Source organism: Haliotis asinina, chromosome 12 (genome assembly GCF_037392515.1).
Source record: "Haliotis asinina isolate JCU_RB_2024 chromosome 12, JCU_Hal_asi_v2, whole genome shotgun sequence".
Taxonomy (NCBI): Eukaryota; Metazoa; Mollusca; class Gastropoda; order Lepetellida; family Haliotidae; genus Haliotis; species Haliotis asinina.
Window position 1 is genome coordinate 39504313 of NC_090291.1, and position 27485 is coordinate 39531797.

Sequence of the window (27485 nt, forward strand, 5' to 3'; positions counted from 1 at the left end):
TTGATTTTTCGACGAGAACTGAATAATTACTGGTGCATTAAAGCCTGTACTGCGAATGAAGATTAAATTAACTATATCTAAGTACTGACAGCTAAAAAAATGCACGTCTACTGATGAGGATGTCATATTTCGGGTTGAAATGATCATTTTCCGCGATCTTGTTTCTGCACCCAGGAGGGTGCCCTCACTTAACGAGCAAGTGCAATAAATGTAGAGGATGTCAAGCTATTACTGAAAGATTAGTAGATTTCTAGATCCACCAGCCCAGTGGCAAAACCTGATATACTCGCTAAATAATGAAAATATGAGGGAAAACTTACCTTTACTTTCGTGTCACGTGCTCTTCTTTCACAGTCCATCGAGGAAATGGAGTTGCTTTACGGCTAACTTCACATTTCGTGTTGACAGCACTGCCACCTTGTGAAAGCTGTTATTCGAGGAAATACGGTATTAGCTTGCGCATGATGTCCTGTTCATGAACGAGGTGAGGGCGACCCGACACTGCCACCAACACAGGTCGGGTCAGCGCGACCTGGTAGGAGTTGCTAGACCCTAGGAAACTTCAGTGCACAATAAATGCTTTAAATGTATTTTTATTTCAACAAAGCGTGCAGAAATCTGGATAGGCGGCCAAGCCAACTGGCTTGTGTAAACGCTGCTCCAGTACATTAATTTATTCCATAGCTGGATACATAGATGAAATAGTTTGACGACAAAGAATAATATTAACACCACAGCATATGATTGTTGCTTGGTGTTGGTTATGCCTGGTAACCTAGTTAACACTCCTGCAGGAAAGCAAGTTACATCACACTTGTATTACATTGAATATATACTGTGTCAAAAAGAAACTTCACACAATGTAATTTTTAAAAATAATCAAAACGTTTTCTCTGACGATAATCTATGTATCCGAATTGGGGACTTAGCAAAACCCACTCATACCCATCCATTCGTTGTGCAAATGACGTTAGTGCCAAATCAGGTTTTGCACGTGCAGTCACGTGATCTTCGCATCGAAGTTTTCTTTATTTGCACGTGTTTGCATTGGCCCGAAACATTGAAAAGAAAAACACTTTTAAACCACAGTTCTAACGGTACTTTAAGTGTCACGATTGTCAAATGTGCAACGTGAACGTGCCGTTGGCATGTTGCAAGATCAGTTATTGAGCAGGAGGAATGAGTTGCAGCCGTCGTACTGTGTATGACTGGCGAGGTCGTCTACAACAAACTGGCACCACTTCTGATCGCCCAAGGTCGGGCCGTCCACGTGTGACGTCACGAGCAGAAGACCGTCAAATCGTCCTACGTCACCTACGTGACAGATTTCTGCCGGCTTCACGAACCAGGGCTGAGATGTTGAGAGGTCGACTGCCCTCACAGGTCATTCGAAATCGGTTGCGGGCTGCCAATCTCCATTCGAATTTTCATTCTTGTGATTTGACATTCTGTATACCCATACAAATGACCTAACGACATTTCAAACGTCTCAGACAATTGATCACTGGACTAATCTTCTGTATCATGTCGCCTATATGAACTTTTAAGAAAATCGCTTTGAAGTGTAATACCTAGATGTTTATGGTAATCAACTTCTTTAATAATTTCACCATTCATTATGAAGTTCGGTATGGCATAGTTTGCGTTTTTGAGTGAATGTTATACTATCAGTCTTACTAGGATTAAAACTAACTTGCCACTTTTTTGCCAAATCTCTTTTTATAATGAGTATGGTTATCTATTATAGTATATACATCGATATATCACCCAAAAGCGAATGTTGCTATCTATACCGTTAACGATGTCATTAATATAAATGGTAGACAGAAGCGGTCCTAAACGGAACCACTTCACAGTTTTAATATCTGAACTGTAACCATTTATTAACAATTTCTCTGTATTCTGCTATCTAGATAACTTTCAAACCATTCTAAGACATTACCCCTTATACCGTAAGCATGAAGTGGCAGAATACGGTTCTAGTTTCTTTTCCTTGGCCTATTGCACCTGCGATAAAAATTCCAATATCCCTAACTTATTTTGTCCAGCATATTTCCTGCAGAAGAATGTTATAGATCATGTAAAATCCATGAATATCCATGACGATGTGGATTTCCATTAAACCATCCAAACAGGTAAAAGCTCTGTAGCTTCTGATTGCACACTAAATACAAATAGTTCCTTTGTCCACTGTGTATTTGAGATACAGTTCTTCGTGGATTTGTTGTGTATGCCTTCCACAGTATGACTATACGAATCACAACGTACATAATCACAGTGCATTACTAATTTTCCTGGCTTAACATTGAGGTGGTGATATAAATTCTGTGCTGCTGCGAGGGGAAAGTTATCTCACTATCCCATTGTTAATTACGATGCCGATATTTCTGTGATATTAGCATGTTTGTTCTTCAGCAATAATTAGTGTTTTGCCTTGTATTTGCATCTAGACATTGAAGAAGCGAATGCCGGGGACCAAACGATTCTAATTCGTGTGATTTCATACTACTATGTACTGACCATAGGCTTCCCTCACAGCACCCGTTTTATTTCCACTTTGAAAAGAGACTGAGGCGACTTCTGTACCTAGTGTGTAGGGTGTAGGGTGTAGGGTGTAGGGTGTAGGGTGTTTAACCCCGTGGACATACCATGTAAGGCTCTAGGACAAAGAAAGCGGTTCAAATCCTCTTTTTCTAAGATACTGGAGAGAGGAGGGATTGTAATAGGAGCTAAACATTCATGTGGTTTCTGAGTCTCAGTCTGTAAGCTTACCAAGTCATCCTGCCAACGTAAGCTTCGGAAATCTGTAGCCATGCAAAGCCCATTCTCTTCCCACAGAGGTTACTTGTCATATCTTCTTACGAACCTCTGTTCTAATACGGCCATATTTCGGGGTACTCATAAAATCTCCTAGCGGCAAAAAATGGCAGCAGATTTATTTCCCATTTTTTCTGTCCAATCAGAATACGTGTTACATCCACCTAGATTCAACTTGACAAATGCAAGCAATGTGGAGAAACAACTATAACATGACGGAGTTCTGTCTAGAAGAAACATTTGAGTATCGCGCTCGGGAAGTGGTTCTAGTTTTCACGATGCATCCGGAAATTACCGAGATCTTGCGAACGATCACTTTTGAAACAAGGTCGCTGATTGCACCACTAAATCTGATTGCCTCCAATCACGAGTCTTGAACACTCGCACCATGAAAGGGTCGTATTAGAACAGAGGTTACGTAGGAAGATATGACAAGTAACCTCTGTGGGAAGAGAATGTGCAATGCCTTGAGAAAGGCTGTTTTGTAGGAAACAAGCCTTTACTCTGCCATCTTCATTGGCTCGAACGTGTCTTTATTCAAAAGCCTCGAGAACTAAGAATCCATCCCATTCGAGAGTCAACTGTCTCGACGCAGCGGACGCAGCGGACGCAGCGGACGCAGCGGACGCAGACGTTCACGACACTGAATCCCTCCGAAGCAGATCCTCCGAGAAGTCGGGACCTCCGCCATTTGGCGTATTGTGGCACAAATGTCAGATCGGTAAGACTTGATAGTGCGAACGTTAAGGTGTGAAGTCACCTGCAGGTGATTTAGGAACTCGGCTACGTCTTTCACCTTTGGATATAAGGATTCCACCTGTTGTGACTCCATCAAATCCACCGGACACAGCCAGTGTGACTGATATAGTCTCTCAACTGAAGAGCGACTGGACTTAGCGACGCTTTCGACAACTGCTTCAGAAAAAAAACTCGCTTCCGGAGGGAGTCCTTGACAGTTTCCAGGCGTGTAGGTATGGAACACTGTAAGGGACATTCTCGCGATCTCGTATTCAATCGATCTCGACCTTTGGAAACGACCTAAAAATGCCTAAAGATCGAGATTTGGAAATTTTCTCGAACTTTATTACAACATTTTCACAAATATTCCATGAATCTGCTGACTCAGCATCGATATATGCAGCTGGGATACAACGGCATGTATCAACCAAGTGAGCGAGCCTGACCATCCATTCCCGTTAGTTGCCTCTTTTGGCAAGCATATGGGTTACTGAAGACCGATGTTATCCCAGACCAAGCGATCCGTGTACATGTATTTCCAGAGCCATTGATTTTCTCATCACAGTTTTGTTCCGGATGTGACGTCACCAGATCCAGCCTCTTACCACCAACCTACGTATTAGAAACAAACACGATCATAAATACTTGATAGTTCAAAACATGTCAAATTCAGATACATGGAAATTGAAATTCTTGAACGCCTTTCTTGAAACATGACAACAGCGTTCATCTCGGCTCATACAGCGGAAATTCTTGTTTCCGCAGGCCTCAACACTGCTTCCGATTTTGCAAGGCGCATATTTCTCAACACAGTGATCGCTGTCTGAAGTGAGTTGGGACGTGGCAGGAATGTGTCTTTCCTGGGCTGTCTGCAGTATCTGTTTTCTGTTTGTTTTCATACCTTCTGTTTCCACTGTGAAGAAATGTAAGTCACATTCCTTTTATATTGTTTGTTTGCATGACCGATACTCAAACTACTCCAGTAGGCCATTGATATTCATGCCTGGACCAGGCAAATAAAGATAATTATTATATTTCGGCATAACATCCTTTATGAGCGTAGAGTCATTTACAACCAAACATGCATACATGCACGGACGCACGCTCCCACGCATGCACACTCACGCTCGCGCGCACGCACAATCACACTGACATTTCAGACCAACGGGGAAGCGAATCTTTTAACCACAAGGCAACCATCTCTCCAGCTTCCGAGTCAGCGCCCTCTATAGCTAGGTACCATTATTTCATCTGGTTTGAGTTATTTAAGATAATGTTGATAAGGAATGGATTAAAAGATTGGGCATCTTTCTCCTTCCAATCAATTCTTTGTCATGAACCAAAGTTTTACCTGACGACTGCAGCTTGGAAGAGTGTTGAAACTGGTCTACCGCGATGAACTAATAAAGGACACAACTGTGTAATATTTCACGATGAAGTTTTCCTACGGTGGTGTTCCGATATGAAAAAAAGTCTCTCACTCACAGATGGCTTCTTGATTGACGCCCTATCTGACTGGCTGACTTCCTGATTGACTTACTGACTCCCAAACTTACCAAGATTGACTGCCGTACGATCACTCAAGTCAAAACAACGATTACACAACAGTCTCGTTTCCTGCTGACTGCGTTGCATCCTATTGCACGACTGAGTACAGAAAACAGTCAGACTTTTAAGACCAACCCATTAAACTGGATATATAAATATCAATCAGTGCCGTTTAATCCTTTCCAAACACGCCGCTCAGCGTGCTCTGTCGTGCAGCTTGCTCTGTCGTGCAGCGTGCTCGGACAAACGGAAATCTGGAAATCGTGGAAATCTCAAAACGAGGCTTGGCTGCTAGAAAACTTTGGCGGCTTGGTATGGACTTAGTATTATGTCAATCAAACTGTACATTACAAAAATACTCTTGTGCAAGGAACACAAAACAAGTGTAAACAGTGAGCCAGATGACTTGTCAATCATGGTACGACCTCTTCAAACAGAGACAATCTCTAACGTCTTAGTTAACGACATGCTGCCTAAACCTCGACATAAAATATATAACAGATTATTTTAAACTCTAAAATCAATATTAATTTGTAAATACCATTTTCTTATGAAACAACTGATTGGAATTCAGTGTAACCATCGTTGTTTGTAGTGTCTCCTTTCACTTTCACACGAGAAAATTCGAATCGGCTGAAAAGTAGGTCCCTGAATTTGTTAACGGGAGTCATGTCTCGGTTTGATTCGCTCGCTCAAATATCAGTTAAACCATTCACCCATTTAAGCTGTCAACATTCCCCTCACTAATTTAACCTCCTCTAATCACCAACAACAAACAAACACGCCCAGCATGCAACTCATGCTGTCAAACGCAGCTGTTTGTTTCAGACGACATGGGTACGATGTGTGGAGACAGACTAGACATGGATGTAGCAGGGCTTGAGAACGTGGAGATCACCAACAACGTCGCCGTCGAAAACCGACGCAACTGTGACCTGACCGTGTTGGCACCCGCAGGCAAGATGATAATGGCGACCTTCACCTTCGTCGAATTTACCCCGGGCATTTTCTGTGAGAATTTCGGTCACGTGACGCTAAACGGTGTGTATTTTATTCTGAAGAATATGACAACCTACATGGCACAGACTACAGATCCGCAGGCAGTTTAGTGAGTGAGTGAGTGAGTTTAGTTTTACGCCACTTAAACCAACATTCCAGCAATATCACGACTGGAGTCACCAGAAATGGGCTTCACACATGGTAGCCATGCGGGGAATCGAACCCGGGTCTGTGGCGTGACGAGTGAACTCTTTATCCACAAGGCTACCTCACCACCCCACAAGCACTTTAAGAGTAGCCACACACACAGTTTCATAAAAGGAAAACACTAGACCTATGGACGGATCAATGTCGGCCGCATTGCATCGTATAAGTGAATATAGTTTTATGTCGCACTCGGCAATGTTCCAGCCATATGACGGCGGTCTGTAAATACGTGAAATCGAGTCTGGACGAGACAATCCAGTGATCAACAACATGAACATCGATCTACGAAATTGGGAACCGATGACATGTGTCAACCAAGTCAGCGAACCTGAGCACCCGATCCCATTAGTCGCCTCTTACGACAAGCATGGGTTACAGAAGATGGATTCCAGCCCTGATCAATACGGGTGTATTGCGTTGAACGGTATATAGTTCGTAACTCAGAGCTTATTATGTAAGGGTCAGGTGTTATTGAGGATGAACGATTAGGAAGTGTGAATGTGGATATGGGTGCGTACGTATGTATCTGAGCTTGTGGGATAGAAGAAATGATGGTTTCGGGGTTCAAAATATTATGACACAGTGACGAGTTTGCAAATCAAAAACTACTTATAGAAGTGAACATCATGCAGGAACTGATAATCTATAACAGCGATGCCAGACTGAAATTGTACACCATTGTCACGGCAAAGATTATGGTTCGATTTCCCACAAAGGTACACCGTGGAGTAGCCCATATCTGGTGTTCCCCGCCGAGATAACGCTGGAACACAGCTGAAACAGTGTAGTATTGTGTAGATATATCTCCCTGTTCCATATTTCACTTGCAACGAGAAGCGATACTTATTTTGCAAAAGGATGGCTCTCTTTCTTCCAGGTGAGAGATGCAGGACGCGGTCTTCTGTTCTCAATGTTCCCCGCTTATTCCCTCGGGTCGACCTCTCCATCTCTTTCAGGCCAGGAAGAAACAGAGATGGGCCCCGTTTCAGTCTCCGCCTCACTGCATACAGTAACGGTGGGTGGTCTGGCAACCCCAGACATTGTACATTGAGTAACGGTTGTATTTATGCAGTCAGTGAAGGTTGGTAGTCAGTTAGTGCTTCGCATTATGCAGTCAGTAAAGGCTGGTAGTCTGTCAGCTCTTCGCATTGTGCAGTCAGTAAAGGCTGGTAGTCTGTCAGCTCTTTGCATTGTGCAGTCAGTACAGGCTGGTAGTCTCTCAGCTCTTTGTATTATGCAGTCAGTAAAGGCTGGTAGTCTATGAGCTCGTTGTTTTATGCAGTCAGTAAAGGCTGGTATAGTCTGTCAGCTCTTTGCATTGTGCAGTCAGTAAAGGCTGGTATAGTCTGTCAGCTCTTTGCACTGTGCAGTCCGTAAAGGCTGGTAGTCTGTCAGTTCTTTGCATTGTGGAGTCAGTTAAGGCTAGTAGTCTGTCAGCTCTTTGTATTATGCAGTCAGTAAAGGCTGGTAGTCTATGAGCTCTTTGCACTGTGCAGTCAGTAAAGGATGGGAATTTGTCAGCTCTTTGCATTGTGCAGTCCGTAAAGGCTGGTAGTCTGTCAGCTCTTTGCACTGTGCAGTCCGTAAAGGCTGGTAGTCTGTCAGCTCTTTGTATTATGCAGTCAGTAAAGACTGGTAGTCTATGAGCTCTTTGTTTTATGCAGTCAGTAAAGGCTAGTATAGTCTGTCAGCTCTTTGCACTGTGCAGTCAGTAAAGGCTGGTAGTCTGTCAGCTCTTTGCACTGTGCAGTCAGTAAAGGCTGGTAGTCTGTCAGCTCTTTGCATTGTGCAGTCAGTAAAGGCTAGTAGTCTGGTAGTTCTTTGTATTATGCAGTCAGTAAAGGCTGGTAGTCTATCAGCTCTTTGTATTATGCAGTCAGTAAAGACTGGTAGTCTATGAGCTCTTTAGTTTATGCAGTCCGTAAAGGTTGGTAGTCTGTCAGCTCTTTGCATTGTGCAGTCAGTAAAGGCTGGTAGTCTGTCAGCTCTTTGCGCTGTGCAGTCCATAAAGGCTGGTAGTCTGTCAGTTCTTTGCATTGTGCAGTCAGTAAAGGCTGGTAGTCTGGTAGTTCTTTGTATTATGCAGTCAGTGAAGGTTCTTTGTCTGTCAGTTCTTTGCAGTCACTGAAGGTTGGCAGTCGACTAACCTTCTGTATCAAGCATTATGAAGTTGTAAACATTTAGCAATGAATCATTGTAAACATTTAGCAATGAAGAATACTCCCTCTTATTTTGCATCCAGTGATGAAATGCCATATTTGAGATGATCAAGTCGATAATGCCCCCGAATAAAACATTTCCCCCCTGTACAAGCACCAAAATATCCATTTGGGAGTGGGCTGCATAATATGATAGAGGTTTTTCATAGCACTGATACCCGAAGAACTATTGGCCATTGGAGTTTATTGAGTGGTGAGGGTTACTACTTATTTTCATTCATTTGTCGGTATCGTCTATACTTGACATGGGCGGTGTGGTAGCCTAGTGGTTAAAGCGTTCGCTCGTCACCCTGGGGCGGTGTGGTGGCCTAGTGGTTAAAGTGTTCGCTCGTCACCCTGGGGCTGTGTGGTAGCCTAGTGGTTAAAGCGTTTGCTCGTCACGCCGAAGGCCCGGGTTCGATTCCTCATATGGGTTCAATGTGTGAAGCCCATTTTGTGGTGTAGTCACACCTGGACAGGGAATGGAAGGACATTGTGCACAAACAACTGACGCTGCTTTATTGCACCTTCACTGACGCTGCTTTATTACAGCTTCATTTCGTCTGAAGTATATTGACCGTGTGTCTGCTTAATTAAACCCTTTAAACCCTTATATTCTAAGTGTTGTCAGCGAGTTGTCTTGATTCTTTTACTGTTGATATATCAAGTAATTTTCACTATTTCGTCCCCAGCGCCTTGTCTTCAAGAGGACTTCACCTGCTCCAACAATGTGTGTATATCTCGCCGTCTCCTTGGGAACGGGCTGGACAATTGTGGTGACGGGACGCTTCAGGTGGACGATAGGTCTGAAACGCCTGTGCCCATATGGGTGCTGGTAGTGTTCGTTGTCATGGCGATCTTAACCGTTAATATCGTCATTGTGTGCGTCATTCGTTGGAGGAAGAAAAAGCAGGATGACGTATCAACTGTTCACGTCATTAGTTTTACTAATGAAAACTTCCGTACTTCACAGGTCCTAGCCGACACCTAACCTACTGTGTTCTGTATACAAGGGTATATCCTTGACGACCAAGGAAGGAAAAGTCACGTTCGGCCCCACCCATACCCGATGTGTGGGAAATTGTTAAGTTGCGTTAAACGTTGAAACATCGTATTGGGATGAAAATTATTGAAATTGCTCATATCTGTCATATGTTATATTTGGGATTACATTTTCTTAGTAAAGTACAGATTCTAGTTCCACACTCGAATCCACATCCTCCTCGCCAGCACACAAACTCAGCCGTCTAACCCGCTCAGCCACCCGCTCCATGCTAAGCGGGTTAGGCTGACTTTGTGTTTTCCAACTGTATGGTGGAGGTCTGTAAATATCCGAGTCTGGATCCAGTGATCAACAGCATGAACATCGATCTAAGCAACTAGAATGCGATGACATGAGTCAACCAAGACAGCCAGCCTGACCCCCGAGTCGCGTCTTCCGACAATTATTGGTTACTGAAAATCAAATCCAACTCGGATCTTCATGGATCCGTTTTCGTATCGTTTTCGTATCGTTATTTTCAGGATTTTGTTTTGTAGTAATGAACAAGTAAGTATTCTGTGAAGGGTTAATGGCCCTGAATGAATTTATCAAAAAGAACTTCAACGTGCTTACGTGTATATACACGTGTGCGAATTAATTTCCAGACCTTTTGCTTGTCAGTCGGGCTAGCTATGTCGGATTGTCACGAGCAATAGCCCACGAAATAATTCACGAGCCCGACATTTAGAGACGGGTTTCATTATTAAACAGCTAATATGAAGAACACTAAGTCTACTAGGACATAATCTTGCATGATTCACATGCGTATTATTTCTTTCTCGGAGAATGATATGTTTGCAAAATTACCTCACGGAAATTCACTGGTCAGTGGGGCCAGCGACTGTGGAGATTAGCTGGCCACACTGGATTTTTACTAGCCATGGCCTAGCGGGCCAGAGGCTATTTCACATACACCTCATCCTGATTATTATTCTATGTTTATTGTTTTTATCTCATTAAACATATTTAATCTTTCTAAATACTATGCAATAAATACTTGAAGAAGTTAAATCATTACAGGTTGCATCGTTTATACAGTACACAACGTTTACAACATGTTTATAACGAACAGAATACGAACGAACTTACTTATGTGGTGTTTAGATCTGTAGGAGTCCATATATAGAACTACGGTCATAACTAGTGAGTATAGTTTTACGCCGCTTTTAGCAATATTCTAGTAATATCACACCAGAAAATGACCTTCACACATTGTACCCATGTGGGGAATCGAACCCGGCTCTTCGGCAGGACGAGTAAACGCCTTAACCACTACGCTACCTCAACACCCGGGTCATAAGGAATTAAAATTTCAGTTTGTTGTAACAGAAGTTAACTATTTTAACTTTCCAGTATATTATGTAGTGTCAATAACAGTGTTTAAGGAGAACGGACTGTTTGTCTCACCTGATTCAAGAACATCCTGCCTCCACTGATGTTGACATCCTCGATAATTTAACACGTTTGTACAACTGAAAACTTTCACCAACCTCAACATTTTCGTCCTCCATAACGAATATTGCTGAGTGTGGCGTAAAACTAAACTTACTCAATCACTCGATTGCGTGACAACGGACAATGGCATCTGAGGATAAGTCTCAAAGGGTTACGTCCCTTGGGGTGGCTGATAACATGGTTACTTTAGATTATACACAGCCAAATATTTTCCCACTAACGTCTACCATGACGCCATATTTGAAAAAAAAATCCACTAAAATTTCAACAGCTATTACATGTACTTCTGTGCATGGCATGCCTTTAAAAAACAATGAAAACATAAAATATGAACACCTTAAAGAAGCAATAAAGGTATGAAATATGACCACCCCAGGCAGCTCCTTGTCCGACTGCAGGAAGCTACACAGATCAATCCTAGCTCCGCACAAAATGTCAACCGCTTGATGACACCCGTGGTAACATTCAGTATAGATCATCATGTTGAAAAAGGACAGCACTACACACACACATACACACACACACACACACACACAGACACACACACAGACACACACACAGACACACACACACACACACATACATACATATATACTTACTTAGCTCTCAAAGACCTTTTCTATATGGTTTCTTTTAGAATAAAATATTGCTATATTGCATGATACTGCAATGATTTCATAATAACTGTGAAATGTGACTTTCATAAATAAAAGTTGATTTTAGCAACATATTTACGACATTTCGAATGGTGGAAATGGTGGGTTCAAATATATTTCTTACCTCAGTTTTCACTGAACCATCCTGTTACACCACATTGAGTAAGTCATAGTCATGGTGAAAACGATAGGTTTATATATAAATCATATTTTACTTTAATTATATTTGTAATGCTAAGTAATATTTATAATACTTAATAATTTATGATATTTATGTAACTTAAATTTATATTTAATATTTAGATATTACGTTTAATATTTATATATAATATTCAATTATATAGTGTTTAATGATATTATAATTGTTTAATTTACTGTTATTTTCGTTTGTATAAAAATACCAACACTGAGTACTTTCTTTTACCCGGCAGCCTAAACATACTAACGGCCTCTGTTGCCGGACTGCCTTTCCCGGTCAATCCTTCATAATGTTCATGTGTTTTCCGTATTTTCCTCAGCTCTTTCTCTCAAAATCAGCTTTAACAGTCCTGAGATCTACCTCAAAGCAATGCGATAACTTCCAGGGTCAAATGAATGAACTACACTTTATGTGGTGAATAGAACAATTTAAAGACAATGCTGTTTCAACACTCGGGAATGACGCTTGAGTCAGAGGGAATTTGACTACCATATTTCTACTCTCACTGTCGCTTCAGGTGAACTAATGTTTACTCCAGGTTCCTCCAAATTCGAACTGAAAGTGCTCAAAAACTGATATTCTCAATGGCACTGACAATTACACAGGGGTAATCTTAGTGAGGGGCTGGAACTGTCCGACTGGAGCCTTCAAGGTAGAATCAAGCAAATAGCATTCCCCGCTGCCATGTCTCGTTGTTAAAGATTAAATTAAAATATCCAAGTCTCGGATATTTGTAACTTTCTCAACTCGTGTGGATATTTTTGATATCAGTAGATACTTGGGTGAGGTTCTCTATATATCTTTCTCTATATATTGCAACCTTATCATCACCTCGTGTTGATACTGATATAAGCTTGCTCATGGGTACGATTTATATATCATTCATATATTCATTCATATTTATTTATTTATTTATTTATTTATTTATTTATTTATTTATTTATTTATTTATTTATTTATTTATTTATTCATTATATTTAAATTAATGAAAGTCAATACATAACCGAAGTACACAGTTTATTGCCATCCAGTTTCTGAATGAAGTAGTCCGGCATCCCTCCTGAAACATTGCGAAATCTACTACCCGTGTCAAGTTTAGACTCATTAGTGTCACTGTGGCCACTTATTTAAGTCAACTGTTCTAAAGTAGATTTTGCAAAACAATCCATACCGTTTAAAGGTACTGTTTACACGTGAACTGATGTATTGTAAAACAAATTCGTATCGTTGAAAAACATAATGGCATGCTTTTAATAAATGATGCAGCTCGGTTAAAAATGGCGAATTCTTATTAAGTTACTTTACACCAAAACACAACTGTTCACATGTACGATGTTTGCAGATGCTTTTCAGCAGTTAGATGCATGATCCTCGTGCAGTTAACATGCTTAAGATTTGCAGCAGTTGTTTTAGCCAGTTTAGTGCAGAGATTCATCTTCGTTGTAACCATATATACATGTAGATGTAGATGTAGGTGTATTAATTGAAATGATTGATGATGAAGATGCCATTGTACTCTTTTGTGGTGCAAAACTTAACATGGTCTTGACAAAACAACATGGCAAAGCGTCATACTACATTTTTCGAAGCATAGCTATTCTGTACAGGATTCTTGGATGTAAACCTTCTGAAGAACCATTGATGTAAATGTCTGTGCTGTGTAAATATCCGGGCTTTGTAACATCATATGTACATATATGTAACTGGCTGATGTTATAATTATTTAATCTTCGAATATCTTTTGGATGAAATATGGACATTCATTCATCATTCATTCACATATAGTGAATGTTTGAAGTGAGTCTAAACGTTTGATGGGTTGTATACATTCACTAACGAAGACATACTCTCACTCCCACACGTACACGTAGGGCCCTCTCACAATATTAGACCCGCGAAGGTCCCGGGGTAAAATAGTCCTTCAGTAATCCGTGCTTTCCATAAAAGGTGACTATGCTTAGGCGACTAACGGAATCGGGTGGTCAGGCTCGCTGACTTGTAAGACAGATGTCATTGGTTCCCATTTGCGCAGAAATACGCTCATATTGTTGATCACTGGATTGTCTGGCCCAGACTCGATTATTTACAGACCGCCGCCATATAGCCGGAATAATGAGTGCTGCGTACAAGTACACTCGCTCACTCACAATATTAAGATACGGTTATATAATACCAGTGGTTTATATCCGTGGTGTTACGGTTAAGAATTTGCCGAGACAAAAGGTTTAAGAAATCCTCTGTGAACCAGCAAAACAGAACAAAGACAAGTCTAAAACATTAATACATTGTATTATTAAGCAAAGAGCAAGTTATACAGTCACAAGTCAATTTCACAATACCGATTTCAAATACAATACAAATGAGATAAAATCTAAGGCAATGGGCCACAAAATACTTTAGAACAGTTGACTTAAGTAAGTGGCCACAGTGACACTAATGAGTCTAAACTTGACATGGGTAGTAGATTTCATAATGTTTCAGGAGGGATGCCGGACTACTTCATTCAGAAACTGGATGGCAATAAACGGTGTACTTCGGTTATGTAATAAATAAAAAAACTATTGACTTTCATTAAATATAATGAATGAATATATATATGTGTGTGTGTGTGTGTGTGTGTGTGTGTGTGTGTGTGTGTGTGTGTGTGTGTGTGTGTGTGTGTGTGTGTGTGTGTGTGTGTGTGTGTGTGTGTGTGTGTGTGTGTGTGTGTGTGTGTGTGTGTGTGTGTGTGTGTGTCAACACGACAGCTAGCATTTATATATATAATTATAACGTGGAGAGATCCGGAATAACCTCCCGGGAGACAGTCAAGGGAGGTAATAAATTTATCGGGCAGAGCCGTAGATGCGTCTAGGGTATAGTGGAGACTTATCGGAACGTACACCCTGGAGATATCGAGGATGGCTAATAAGGGCATAATAAAAACCTTATTTCTACTTTCACCTTCGCTTCATGTGAACTAATGTTTATTCTCGGAAAATGTGAAGTAGCTAAAGCGGAAAGGCAGTTTGGTGGGTCAGTCTTAGAGGACTGTCATCAGCTTTAAGCAGCCTTTCGACAGGTGAGTGGTTTGATTTTACTTAAATCATGCATTACAAGTATGGGGGGACTCTAAAATTTGACAGTCATATATAAACTTAAACATGATGTGTCATACATACTCTAAAGTAAATGCAACTTAATGGACACTTTAAACAACATACAGTGAAGCTTATGAAGCCACAAAGTTGAAAAGACACCAGCACGTGTGATTCAAACGCCCAAACACAGCAGCCAAGTGCATGTGTAAGACAGACTTCCCATGCGGGTTGTAGCCCTGGAATAAGCACAACGTTTTGTCCTAAAGCAGCGTTATCCATCATCAGGAAACATACGTCGGAGAGACACAGGGATGTGCAAACTATGTGCTCACTTCCTGATTCATGGCGTAATTCAGTGTGGGTTGGCAACCTACTTTACGCATATCCTGTAGTTTGAAAATCAGTAGTGTTGGATGGGTTGTTGGTTAACAATGCACTCAGCAATATCCCAGCTATATGGCGGCGGTCTGTACATACTCGAGAATGGACCAGACAATACAATGACAAAGAGCATGAGCATCGAATGTTAGCAACTGGGATACGACGACACGAGTTAACCAAGTCAGTGAGCCTAGCGGTCTGATCCCTTCTTACGACCAATTTCAACCCGGGACTTCACTGGTCGTGGCAGGGGACACCAGGAACGGGCTTCACACATTGTACCTATGGGGGGTATAAAACCCGGGTCTTAGGGGTGACGAACCAACGATTTAACCACTAGACTACTCCGTGAGATTGCTGGAATATTTCGGAAAGCGGCGAAAAACCAAATTCACACACTTTTACGATAAAACAAACTCATTTTAAAACAAACGGACCTTTAAGCAAATTTTTAAAAATTTCTTCTGATTGGGATTCGTAATTCAGCACAACATTGGTTATTGTCCATTGGGGCAGTGGGATAGCCTTGTGGTTAAAGCGTTCGCTAGTCACGGCGAGCGCTTTGGTTCGATTCCCCACATGGTACAATGTGTAAAAACAATTTCTGGTGTCCGCCACTGTGATATTGCGGGAATATTGTTAAAAGTGGCATAAAAATAATCTCACTCGCTCACTACTATTCACGGAAGTGGTTTTAATAGACAACATTGATATGCCAGTTACTGCATAAAGTGTAACCACTGCATTAAATCTCATTACAGTAACCCGAACGTACAACTTCCTGAATCTCATTTTGAACGACACACAATCTCACCTCTCCACTAGGAAATGTTGACGTCACTGATCACAAAGAAATGGACCCTGGTTAGCTTATAACGGCATCATAAAAAAAACTTATCTCTACTTTCACCTTTGCTTGAGGTGAACTAATGTTCATTCCAGATAATAATCGACTAAGACTGACCCACCAAAGTGGCTTTAAAAATGAGTAGCTACTTCACATGTTCATGCATAAAACGTACTGTGTAACAAAAATTCTGCTTGAATTTAACCCATTAGAAACGGTTAAACCCATTAGGACGGGTCTGGTTAAACCCATTAGAAACACAAATGTTGAAGTTGGGGGATTTTTCATTGACTGGTCATGGAATCATACTCTAGTTTATCAAGGAAAAAATCAATACTCAATAGTTCTCCTCTTGAATTCTCTTCGGGTTCCTTTGAATCTTTTTAGGTTATTCCGCAGGCAGAGTTATTAATTTACTTTTTCTTTCAGGAAAAACAACAACAACATGGCCTCTGAAATCTACGAATGCAGTAAGTGCGACACGAATGGTAAACGGGAACAGTTAATAGAGCATTTCATCCGAACCCACGTCAGCCTTGAGCGTGCGCCCTGGACATGTTCTCTGTGCGATTTCAAGGCTGTGTCAGTTGGTCAGCTCCACCGGCATACACATCATTTTCGTCATCAAGAAGCATTAAGACAAAAACCTCGAGAAAAAGTTGAGTACGAAAAATCCCCAAACCCGTATGAAGTACAAATTGGTCGAGATATTTTCCCTTACCGGGAGGATGAACCTGTCTATCGTTACGGCATGGAAAACGTCTTCGATTATGAGCACAAATCTGCCGGTACCTGTGACGGTTCTTATATGAACACTGGTACTGCACATGAACAGACAGAATCAGACAAAGCCAAGGAAGGAGAAAGAAACATTAAAGAAAGAACTAGATTCAGTGAAGGATGGGGAAGCACAAGTGAAAGAAGAATGACAGTGGACAAACAAGAAGGAAACAGCACAGAAAGAAAAATGAAATCGGATAAAAGAAAAGAAAAGGGCGGAGAAAGGAAAAAGAAATCGGAAGACAGAGAAGTAAACGGTGTCGAAAGGAACAGTAAATCGAGAAGAGAAGGAAGGAGCGGTGAAAGGAAAATGATATCGAATGAAAGAGAAGGAAAGGGCGGAGGAAGAAATACGAAATCGGAAGACAGAGAAGGAAAGGGCGGAGGAAGAAAACGGAGATCGGAAGACAGTGAAGGAAAGGGTGGAGGAAGAAAACGGAGATCGGAAGACAGTGAAGGAAAGGGCGGAGGAAGAAAACGGAGATCGGAAGACAGAGAAGGAAAGAGTGGAGGAAGAAAACGGAGATCGGAAGACAGAGAAGGAAACGACAGAGAAAGAAACATGTTGGAGGGCAGAGACGGTAGCATGATCGAACGAAGAAATATATCGGGGAATGGAGAACTGAGAGTGGAAAAATGGAGACAAAACTACAGAACACCAGAACCAGACAAACTCAAGAAAAACCCTACATCATCACGGAGTGTGGACACAAACACTTTGACAAAACTGGACCCAGCAGTCACAGGAGAGACAAGCAGGAAGAAAAATTTCGAAGAGTATGGTGGGACCGGAAATACCCAGATCCACAACGAGGCTCAGAAGGCGACATCTTCTACAGTAAGAACAGAAGAACCAGGCATGTCATTTAGCAGCGAACAAAGATATAACTTCGGAACTGAACCCGAAGAATCAGCTGAGGTCAAGGTCGAATCTGACTCTGACATTGAGGGTCAGTCATCAAGAGGTGGTACAGAAGGCATGACGGGAGTCAGTTCTCAGTGTCAAGAGGGCGCTCTGGTCGGGAAGATAAATGAACTTATGCAGTGTCTTGAACCACTGAAGAACATCTCAAAGGCCCTCATCGCTCTTGACCACCACATGAGACGCCTTTTGCCTCTAGTAAACCAGATTCATATTGGAACCCCTTCATCAACTGAAGGCTTGTGAAGGCTGAAATGACTGTGAGCACGGGAGGAAATTCTTGCGTTTACTTATTGGCAAATGTCGATGATATAGAACTCAACAAGCTGAAGAAATTGTGAACATGACATATTTAGAATATTCTTTTACATCGGCATCTTAAAACATTTTAAAATAAGCTTCAAACTTCTCCTTAGGTCCTTGTAAACTAATATATGTAATCCGTTAACATGCCTGCAAAATGAAACTTAAATCTGCTTGTCAGCTTTTCAAATTTAAACCCAACTAACACAATAGAAACATAAAATAACTTAAAATGAAGGTATAGCATTCTTATTTTATCCATTATCAATATGTGGGGTCTGCGAGTTGCTGGTTGTTCATTTGTGGCGGTGGGGTGGCAAGTGGTTAAGCGTTCACTCGTCACGTCGAAGACCCAATTCGATTCCCCTCGACGGGAGAATGTTTAAAGTTCATTTCTGGTGTCCATCGCCGTGATTTTGCTGGAATAATGCTTAAAGGTTCGTAAAACTCACTCACTCACTCACTCACTCACTCACTCACTCACTGCTGCAATGAAACCCGGATAGTGAAGCCCTCGTAAAATATCTCGCTCTGCAAGTGAGGATTCCTTGGTGTGGTTTCTTCACCAGTTTAGTTATAAACCGTGTTTGGCGATACTCCAGCAATATCATGTCGATGGACACCAACTTAAAGCTTTAAACACAGTGTACCGATGTGAGGAACGGAAACGATGTCTTCGGTTTGACGTAAGAACGTTTTAACCACCAATTTCATAATTCGGCTCCCAGGTGAAGTTTGGATGTAAAATCACAAGTCTCAGCAAATAACATCCTCAGGGAGAAAGGTTTTTTGCAGTACCTCTGATCTGTCTAACTGTCAAATAAGTTAACTTTTCTTCTCTGTCCATCGACAGACTAAATCCGAAAACACCCGTCTACTTTCCCATGGGACCAGTAATCGCTATAGGAGTCCCGCTGAAAGGGTCGGAAAGAGGATTGAATGGTCAAAATGGGTGACCTATCCGTCACTTTACACCGATTGCGATGGCCAATGCTGACGTCATCAATTTACCACAATGGATTCTCTGTCATAATCAAAACATCGTTCATGGGTGGCCGGCCAGTGAAGACCCGAGTTAGAATCTTCAGTAACCCATTCTTGTCGTGAGAGCCAACTAACGGGATCGGGTGGTCAGACTTGCTTGACACGTGTAAATTGTACCCCATCGATATCGACGCTCATGTTGTTTGTCACAGGATTGTCTGGCCCAGACTTGATTATTTACAGACCGCCGCCATGTTGCTATATTTTGCTGTTTGTGGCCTCAGATTGATCCTTGGATGAACAGACCAGTCAACCTGTGCGGCGTTAAACAACAGACCCACAAACAAACTTAGGTCGCGGTGACATCGGTACTTACGGTTGGCTGCCCAGCAACAGTCCAACTTTTTTCGCTTATCTGAAGATAAAAAATATCTATTTTGCAACTGATTGTCAGTCTAGGAAGTTCTCGACATTGCACCAACAAATCCGTTTCTTTAGCCCGTGTACTCAGTGACCGACTCACAAGTACTTTACGTGATACGCTTTATCGCTTTACATGTATACCTTGTTTACTTACTGGAAACGGCAATATTTCAGATTTAGATGGCGAAATGTGAATAAGGTCTTGGTAAATTAACCTAGTAATTGATATCTTTCAAATTGGCGTTTTTGTACATGAGGGTGAAATGACATGAGTCAACCTGTCAGCAAGTCTGACCACCCAATCCCCTTAGTCACCTCCTGCGACCAGGATGGGCTGCTGTAAACAACTTCGCGGAAAGTGCTTTAGCTATGTACAGCCAAGTTTACGACAGGGTTTAAATACATTCCCGTTTTAATTTATTCCTTTTTGACATTGTTGTACTTAGGAAATAGGTAATTATAATAACTTGACCTGCTTGACACCCCGCCACTTGACCCCTGTACGACTTGACCTCTCGCAACTTCATGGGTGACCTTATCATTTGTATCCTACTCTTAAAAGTGACACTCGCGATGTGAAGACTGGGTGTGTGGGTGAGTTTAGTTTTAAGCAATATTCCAGCAATATCACGGCGGGGGACACCAGAAAATGGGCTTCACACATTGTACCCATGTGAGGAATCGAACCCGGGCCTTCGGCGTAACGAGCGAACGCTTTAACCACTAGGCTACCCCACCGCCCCTGAAGACTGGGTGAGCGTTAACGGGATAGAATGAGGTGACGGACTATTTTAGAAGTATTCCAGCTCTATCTCAGTAGATGGTGCCAATAATCCACTCTCTGCACCAATGCTGGGAATCGATGCCGACTGCCTAACTAGACACATGCCTCCGCATACTTGCATCGAAATCAGGGGACGTGAGTGAGTGAGGTTAATTTCGTTTCACGCCGCCTTGGGCAATGTTCCAACAATAGCAAGACAGGGAACACCTAGAATGGGATTAACACATTGTGTCCATGTGGGGAATAGAACCCAGGTTTTCGGGGCGAAGAGCGAACGCTAATCAATAGGCCACCCCACCGTCCCTCAGGTAGACGACTGTACATAAAATGACTGTATGCCCCGTTATTACGCCTTGACGTGAAATTAGAACAGCTGGCATCATGTCTGTGTGATAGCGACGTAGAATAATCATTCTTATAAATCAATTTTCAGACACACGCTAATGTATTATGTATATCATTTATCAGTGACATTTATGACAGGTAATAATATCCTCTCCAGAAATGCATCAGCTTTCTGAAAAACATGCACGGAGAACATCAGCTCACGGATATCATATGATGTTCTCATTTTCACTGCATCACCACAACGATTATGAATATAGTATTTGAATAAATAGTTAGATAGGATTACAGGTGAGTTGGTTTTATGAGAGGATCATTCCGCTGTTCTTGTTCATATTGAGAGTGAAAACGTGGGTGGTTGCTGGTGGTGCTGTGTGTTGGCGCGTACGTGGTGGGATTTTGGATGGGGAAGCGGGTGAGGTGGTGTAGTATGGGTGAGAATAGGATGGGATTAAGCATTGCGAGAATACGGAGAGGGTGGGATGGAGCGTTGTGGGGTATGGAAGTGGGTGGGGATGGGACATAGTGTTAAAGGCTTATACGGAGGGGGTTGGGATGGAGTGTTGTGGGTATTACGAAAGTGGATGGGGATGGGATGGAACGTTGTAGGTAATGCGGAGGAGGATGGGAAGGTAATGCGGAGGAGGATGGGGATAGGATGGAGCGTTGTGGAGGTAATGCGGTGAGTGAGTGAATTTAGTTTTACGCCTCATTTTAGCAATATTCCAGCAATATCACGGCGGGGGACACCAGAATGGGCTTCACTCATTGTACCCATGTCGGGAATCGAACCCGGGTCTTCAACGTGACGAGCGGACGCGTTAACCACTAGATCACCTCATCGTCCGGGTAATACGGAAGTGAATGGAGATGGGATGGAGAGTTGTAGGCATTACAAAAGTGCATGAGATGGGATGGAGTGTTATGGGGATACAGATGTGGATGGAGACGGGATGGGGTGTTGTGGGGATACAGAGGTTGATGGAGATGGGGTGGATAGTTGTGGGGATACAGAGGTTGATGGAGATGGGATAGCGTGATGTGGGGATGCAGAGGTGGATGGCGATGGGATAGGGTGATGTGGGGATGCAGAGGTGGATGGAGATGGGATAGGGTGATGTGGGGATGCAGAGGTGGATGGAGATGGGATAGGGTGATGTGGGGATGCAGAGGTGGAAGGAGATGGGATAGGGTGATGTGGGGATGCAGAGGTTGATGGAGATGGGATAGGGCGTCGTGGGGATACAGAGGTGGATAAAGATGGGATGGAGTGTTGTGGGGATACAGAGGTTGATGGAGATGGGATAGGGTGATGTGGTTGATACAGAGGTGGATGGAGATGGGGTGGATAGTTGTGGGGATACAGAGGTTGATGAAGATGGGATAGGGTGATGTTGGGATACAGAGGTTGATGGGGATAGGGTGGATAGTTGTGGGGATACAGAGGTTGATGGAGATGGGATAGGGTGATGTGGGGATACAGAGGTTGATGGAGATGGGATAGGGTGATGTGGGGATACAGAGGTTGATGGAGATGGGATGGGGTGTTGTGGGAATGCAGAGGTTGATGGAGATGGGATAGGGTGATGTGGGGATACAGAGGTGGATGGAGATGGGATAGGGTGATGTGGGGATACAGAGGTGGATGGAGATGGGGTAGATAGTTGTGGGGATACAGAGGTTGATGGCGATGGGATAGGGTGATGTGGGGATGCAAAGGTGGATGGAGATGGGATAGGGTGTTGTGGGGATACAGATGGGGATGGATATGGGATGGGGTGATGTGGGGATACAGAGGTGGATGGAGATGGGATAGGGTGTTGTGGGGATACAGAGGTGGATGGGGGGTGGGATGGGAACGCGGAGGTGGGTGTGGATGGGATGGAGTGTTATGTGAATAAGGATCGAGATGGATGGGATGTGATGGAGGTTTGTGAGGATACAGAGGTGGATGTGGCCTTTGACGGAGTGGAGTGGACCAAATGGATACGGTGGTGCGGTGGTTTTGATATCACTGAAGATGAGGATGGGGAAGTGGTTGAGGAAAGAGACAAGATAAGAGAGTACGGTTGTAGAGGACGGAAAAGAGAATTATATTTGGATGAAGATACCGATAGGGTTGTTGCATTACCATGTTAGTTTCCCATCTATTAACATCGTACATGGGCCACTTACCGGGTCTTTACCGGGACTCGAACCCAGAATAAGTCTGTCCTTCTGAGACTAATTCTCCTGGCGTCTGTTCCTTGAGCACCTGATTCCGAGTCGTGACAAGAAAAAAGATCTCGTATTTTGTTGCTATATTTGGCGCGCAGAGCAACACGAACTGTACCAGGAAGTATTCTGGTCATGTTGATAAAGGCTGATTACAAAGGCTTAGCATGACGTGCTCTCAACAGTGGGTTTACAGTGGGCGAACACGATACTGAATACGTCTGTGGATCTCACAGTACAGACCTTCTCTTTGTGGTTGGGGCATAGAGAGACGACTCCACCCAGGTGCAGTACTGCATGACTGTTGACATGCTTGCGTAGTCTGTCAACGCGTATGTTTAGTACACGAAGAAAAAAATTAAAAAATCCATGCTGCTGCTGGTTACAAAGTAAGCAAATAATAGGCCGAGGTTTCTTCATACTCTACCAAAAATCAAGCAATAATAGGCTGTTCTGTACTTCACACTACACTCGGTAATATTCCTGCTTATACGAAGGCGGCGGTCTGTAAAAATCATGTCTAGACCAGACAATCCTGACATCAACAGCATGAGCATCGCAACTGGGATACAATGACCCGTGTCAGCCCCGCCAGCGAGCCTGACCACTCGATCCGTCAGTTGCCTCTGTCAGAATACCAGGCCAATCAATGTAATGTATCTTATGTTTGAGATCACACTTTCTTACTAAAGTACAGACTCTAGTACGTTTGATGGGTTGAGTCCCATCCGGGATTCGAACATGCTCCCTCAGAGTCAGGCACCTAATCGCCAGCACACAAAGCTAGCCGCTTAAGCTGCTCAGTCACCAAGACTTCCTAGGTCAATCAATAGTCTACATGCACACATTCACACGTAAACACCCACATAGTTCCTGTAGCGCTCTTGGAGGACCTTGGATTCGGCTGACGTCGTAAATGTCATTCAATTTCATGTCAGACGTGTTCAGTAGGTGACATAACAGGGTATCTTAAAAATGTTAACACGTAAACATTGTTTTGATTAAACTGCTGTACAACCACAATATGCCTGACCACACAATCCCGTTAGTTGCCTCTAACGACAAGCACTGCTTCCTTTAGACAACAACGGGGTCCCCGGGACACCGGACATAGAGATGTAACCACATGGCACACGGGATAACCGAAAGTCATAATTTCATAAATGCCATCAGTTAAAGTAGAGAATTCACGTCGGATACATGTGTACAGTCATTTACGGACATTTAAAACTGCATTGAATATAGACATTGTTCTTGCCAAAAGCCGCTCTGATCAACATTTGAAGGTAAAACCCTAGAGGTTGATATCAACCTTACATTTGGGGTAATGCGGTTTTCATCAACCAAGGAAACCCAAAGGAAGTTGGAACACAAGTAAAATCACACTAGTGCATTGTTACCATGACAATGAGTAGGTTGTTCCCTGGCACATTTCATAATCCTGGTGGAAGAGCAGACTTCTTCTCAGTTTCCCATGTACTGAAATTGCCCAGCTTAATATGCTGTGTATACTGTCTGGCTCTATGAGGGAGTCACTGCGAATGTATCTCGACATTAGAGAACACTGAAGCGAAAACATTCCGGATTTTTCCTGGACGGTTTCTTTAGCGATGGTAATGCCTTGTCCTTACACTGTTTTGATTGTAGGTTTGAACCTAGCTGCAAATGGTGAACCTAAGTTTAATCCATTATCACAAATCGTTGCAAGAACCATACCGGAGCAGCTTCCAACAGAGAGTTGGGGAGTGAGTTTAGTTTTACACCGCACTCAACAATATTCCATATGGCGGCGGTCTGTAAATAATCGAGTCTGGACCAGACAATCCAGTGATCAACAGCATGAGCATCGACCTGCACAATTGGGAACCGATGACATGTGTCAACCAAGTCAGCGAGCCTGACCACCCGATCCCGTTCGTCGCCTCTTACGACAAGCATAGTCGCCTTTTATGGCAAGCATGGGTTGCTGAAGGCCTATTCTACCCCGGGACCTTAACACCAAGGGAGACAACTTAGAATTCACGGGTCAGCTTCCAGCAGAGAAAGATGATAACCAGACATGTTTTGCCGAGTGCCATTTTGATAAAGGGAGAAACCAAATGAACCCAAATTTCGTCGTTCCAATGTTCCTGTTATGGAGGAATGTATTATGTCCTCGGGAATGCTTAATGAAAAATGTCACTATTAAACGATTTCTTCTGACAGGCTTTCCAATCACTCCATGTGTCTCATGCCATCGTGTCCCAATTGCGTAGATCGATGCTCATGCTGTTGATCACTGAATTGTCTCGTGATATATTTACAGATCGCCGCCATACAGCTTGGTTAGTGCCGAGTGTGGCGTTAAACAATAGACCCAGTCAACCATTCTACTACTCCTTGTGTCTAACACGTGTGTTTGTGCAATACGCACAACAATCAACAACAATCACATCAATGTGCACAACTTCTACTGTCATAGTAGGCTATGGCAGTGACAGTCATTCTCTTCTACTGATAGTCTGAGATCTATAGTGGGTGAGTTTAGTTTTACGCCGCACTCGTCAATATTCCAGCTCTATCGCGGCGGTCCGTAAATAATCGAGTCTGGACCAGACAATCCAGTGATCAACAGCATGAGCACCAATCTGTATAATTGGGAAGCGGTAATATGTGTCAACCACATCCCGATCTCAACAGTTGCCTCTTTTGTGGCAAGCATTGTTTATGAAAACCTCCTATCCCGGATCTTCATAAAGCATCCATAAAGCAATGGAAATCAGTCATTAAATTCTGCTTAAAGAGTCGAGATTCCGAGATTCGGAAAAAGAACCACAACCACCAGCTGAAGACAGAGAGTAAATTATGCCTCGTTCTTACCAAATGCATGTTGTATTCACAATGCTTATAACGAATTCCGGTTATAGCGAAGTTAGTGGTCAATTTGAGTTCGTAATAACCGGAAGAAAGACATCACGAAAACCTGCTGTCTGTCACGGACACCTGCTATCTGTTTGTGTTGGAGGTGAAGGTCACTCCTCACTGATGTAATATGGTAATTGTACACCTACACATCATCATTGTTTCAATAACAAAACACTGAAAACAGTAATGATCATTAAGTGAATGCATGAGTGAATGAATGAATGAATGAATGTGGTTTTGCGACGCTTGTTCCAGCAATATCAAGGTAGGTGACACCAGGGATGGTCTTCACATTTTGGTTCCCATGTGGGGAATCGAGCCCAGGTCTTCTGTGTGACGAGGGGTGCTTTACGCGTAAGACTACCTGACCGCCCCAAATGATTTTCGAAAGCCAGTTGATAATATATGCAATGTACTTTGAGAAAATTTCAAAAGAAAGATCTTGTGCAATACACCCTCATTTCAATATTGTAAACGGTTGTGAACTTTACATACCCTGTTCGAGATCCTGTTACAAAGTATACAGTTCGGAGTGTTTACATGCTATTCAAACATGTTCCCAGCATTCAGAGTCTGAACTTTAGTATCACTGTCCAATCAGGAAGCTGCAAGTGAACCAATCGCATGTGTTTTTGTACAGGGAAGTGACTTTAGAGGGTGGACTTTGTCAGCTGGGGTTGGCAAGTGAAGGTCGTATGACAGAGATACTAGCGCCATCTTTTGGACACCGTTTTCATTGTGTGACGGTAGAGGAGCACTTTGTGGTGCACGGGATCAAAGGCCATATATTAGAAGCTGTGTGAGTGTTGTGTGTACATGAAAGAAACCATTGGTTGACGGGTACAGGAGACTGGGGGTTTGGAGACACGCGTATTGTGTGTATTGTGTTGTGTTGAGGTGAGATGAGGTGAGGTGTGGTGAGTTGTGATGTGGTGATGTGAGGTGATGTGAGTTGAAGTGAAGTGAGTTGTGATGTGATGTGAGGTGATGTGAGGTGATGTGAGGTGATGTGATGTGAGGTGAGGTGAGGTGAGGTGAGGTGAGGTGAGGTGAGGTGAGGTGAGGGTGCAGGATGCACAGGTGAGATGAGGTAAGGTGTGCTGAAGTGGGGGAGTTGTGATGTGGTGATGTGAGGTGAGGTGAGTTGAAGTGAAGTGAGTTGTGATGTGTGATGTGTGATGTGTGATGTGGTGATGTGATGTGATGTGATGTGAGGTGATGTGATGTGAGGTGAGGTGAGGTGGGGTGAGTTGTAATGTGGTGAGGTGTTTCTGTATGCGTGTGTATGTGTATGAGATGTGTGCGTGTATTTGTGTATGTATGCGTGATGTGTGTGTGTATGTGTATGGCGCTGATAGTGTGCGACCAATGGTATGAGTTTGTGCAGGCATATTCATCTCACACAAAGCATTAACAATGTCTCGACGTTTAATGTCAACCACGTTTCTCTATCCCGACATAACATATGCACGTTGTAAGCAACAGTGACATCAAGACTTACATACATGTATGTAGTTTGAAAATGACATATCCGCTTTACAATTAGAATATTATTCTCATCACGTAAAGGAATATATCTTATGTACGCTTATGAAATACATGCACTAGATTTATGCATATATATTGCCACACGCCTCACAAGCAGGGTGCACAGAAACA

The 27485-nt window shown here is 42.8% G+C and overlaps 2 protein-coding genes and 1 long non-coding RNA gene across 3 annotated transcripts; 2 read left to right on the forward strand and 1 right to left on the reverse strand.

Moving 5' to 3' along the window:
* Positions 1-1866: 1866 nt before the first annotated feature.
* Positions 1867-22977, reverse strand: LOC137258801 (uncharacterized). The gene is made up of 3 exons (XR_010954645.1): positions 22884-22977; positions 19533-19571; positions 1867-4167 (listed from the first exon to the last, which is right to left on the reverse strand). It is a non-coding gene; the product is annotated as an uncharacterized lncRNA (long non-coding RNA).
* On the forward strand, positions 4372-9513 carry LOC137258614 (uncharacterized; the record flags this gene model as incomplete). Its single annotated transcript, XM_067796313.1, has 4 exons — positions 4372-4480; positions 5932-6144; positions 7187-7324; positions 9200-9513. Coding segments are annotated over 4 exons (759 nt in total), but the record flags the coding sequence as incomplete, so codon positions are not given.
* Positions 14700-18409, forward strand: LOC137258797 (cylicin-2-like). Its single transcript, XM_067796491.1, has 2 exons — positions 14700-14920; positions 16597-18409. The coding sequence occupies exon 2, from the start codon at positions 16613-16615 to the stop codon at positions 18113-18115; it is 1503 nt and encodes a 500-aa protein (XP_067652592.1). The 5' UTR covers positions 14700-14920; positions 16597-16612; the 3' UTR covers positions 18116-18409.
* Positions 22978-27485: the final 4508 nt, after the last annotated feature.

Coding starts and splice junctions, on each gene's coding strand:
- LOC137258797 (XM_067796491.1), top strand. CDS start 16,613: ATGGCCTCTGAAATCTACGAATGCAGTAAGTGCGACACGAATGGTAAA.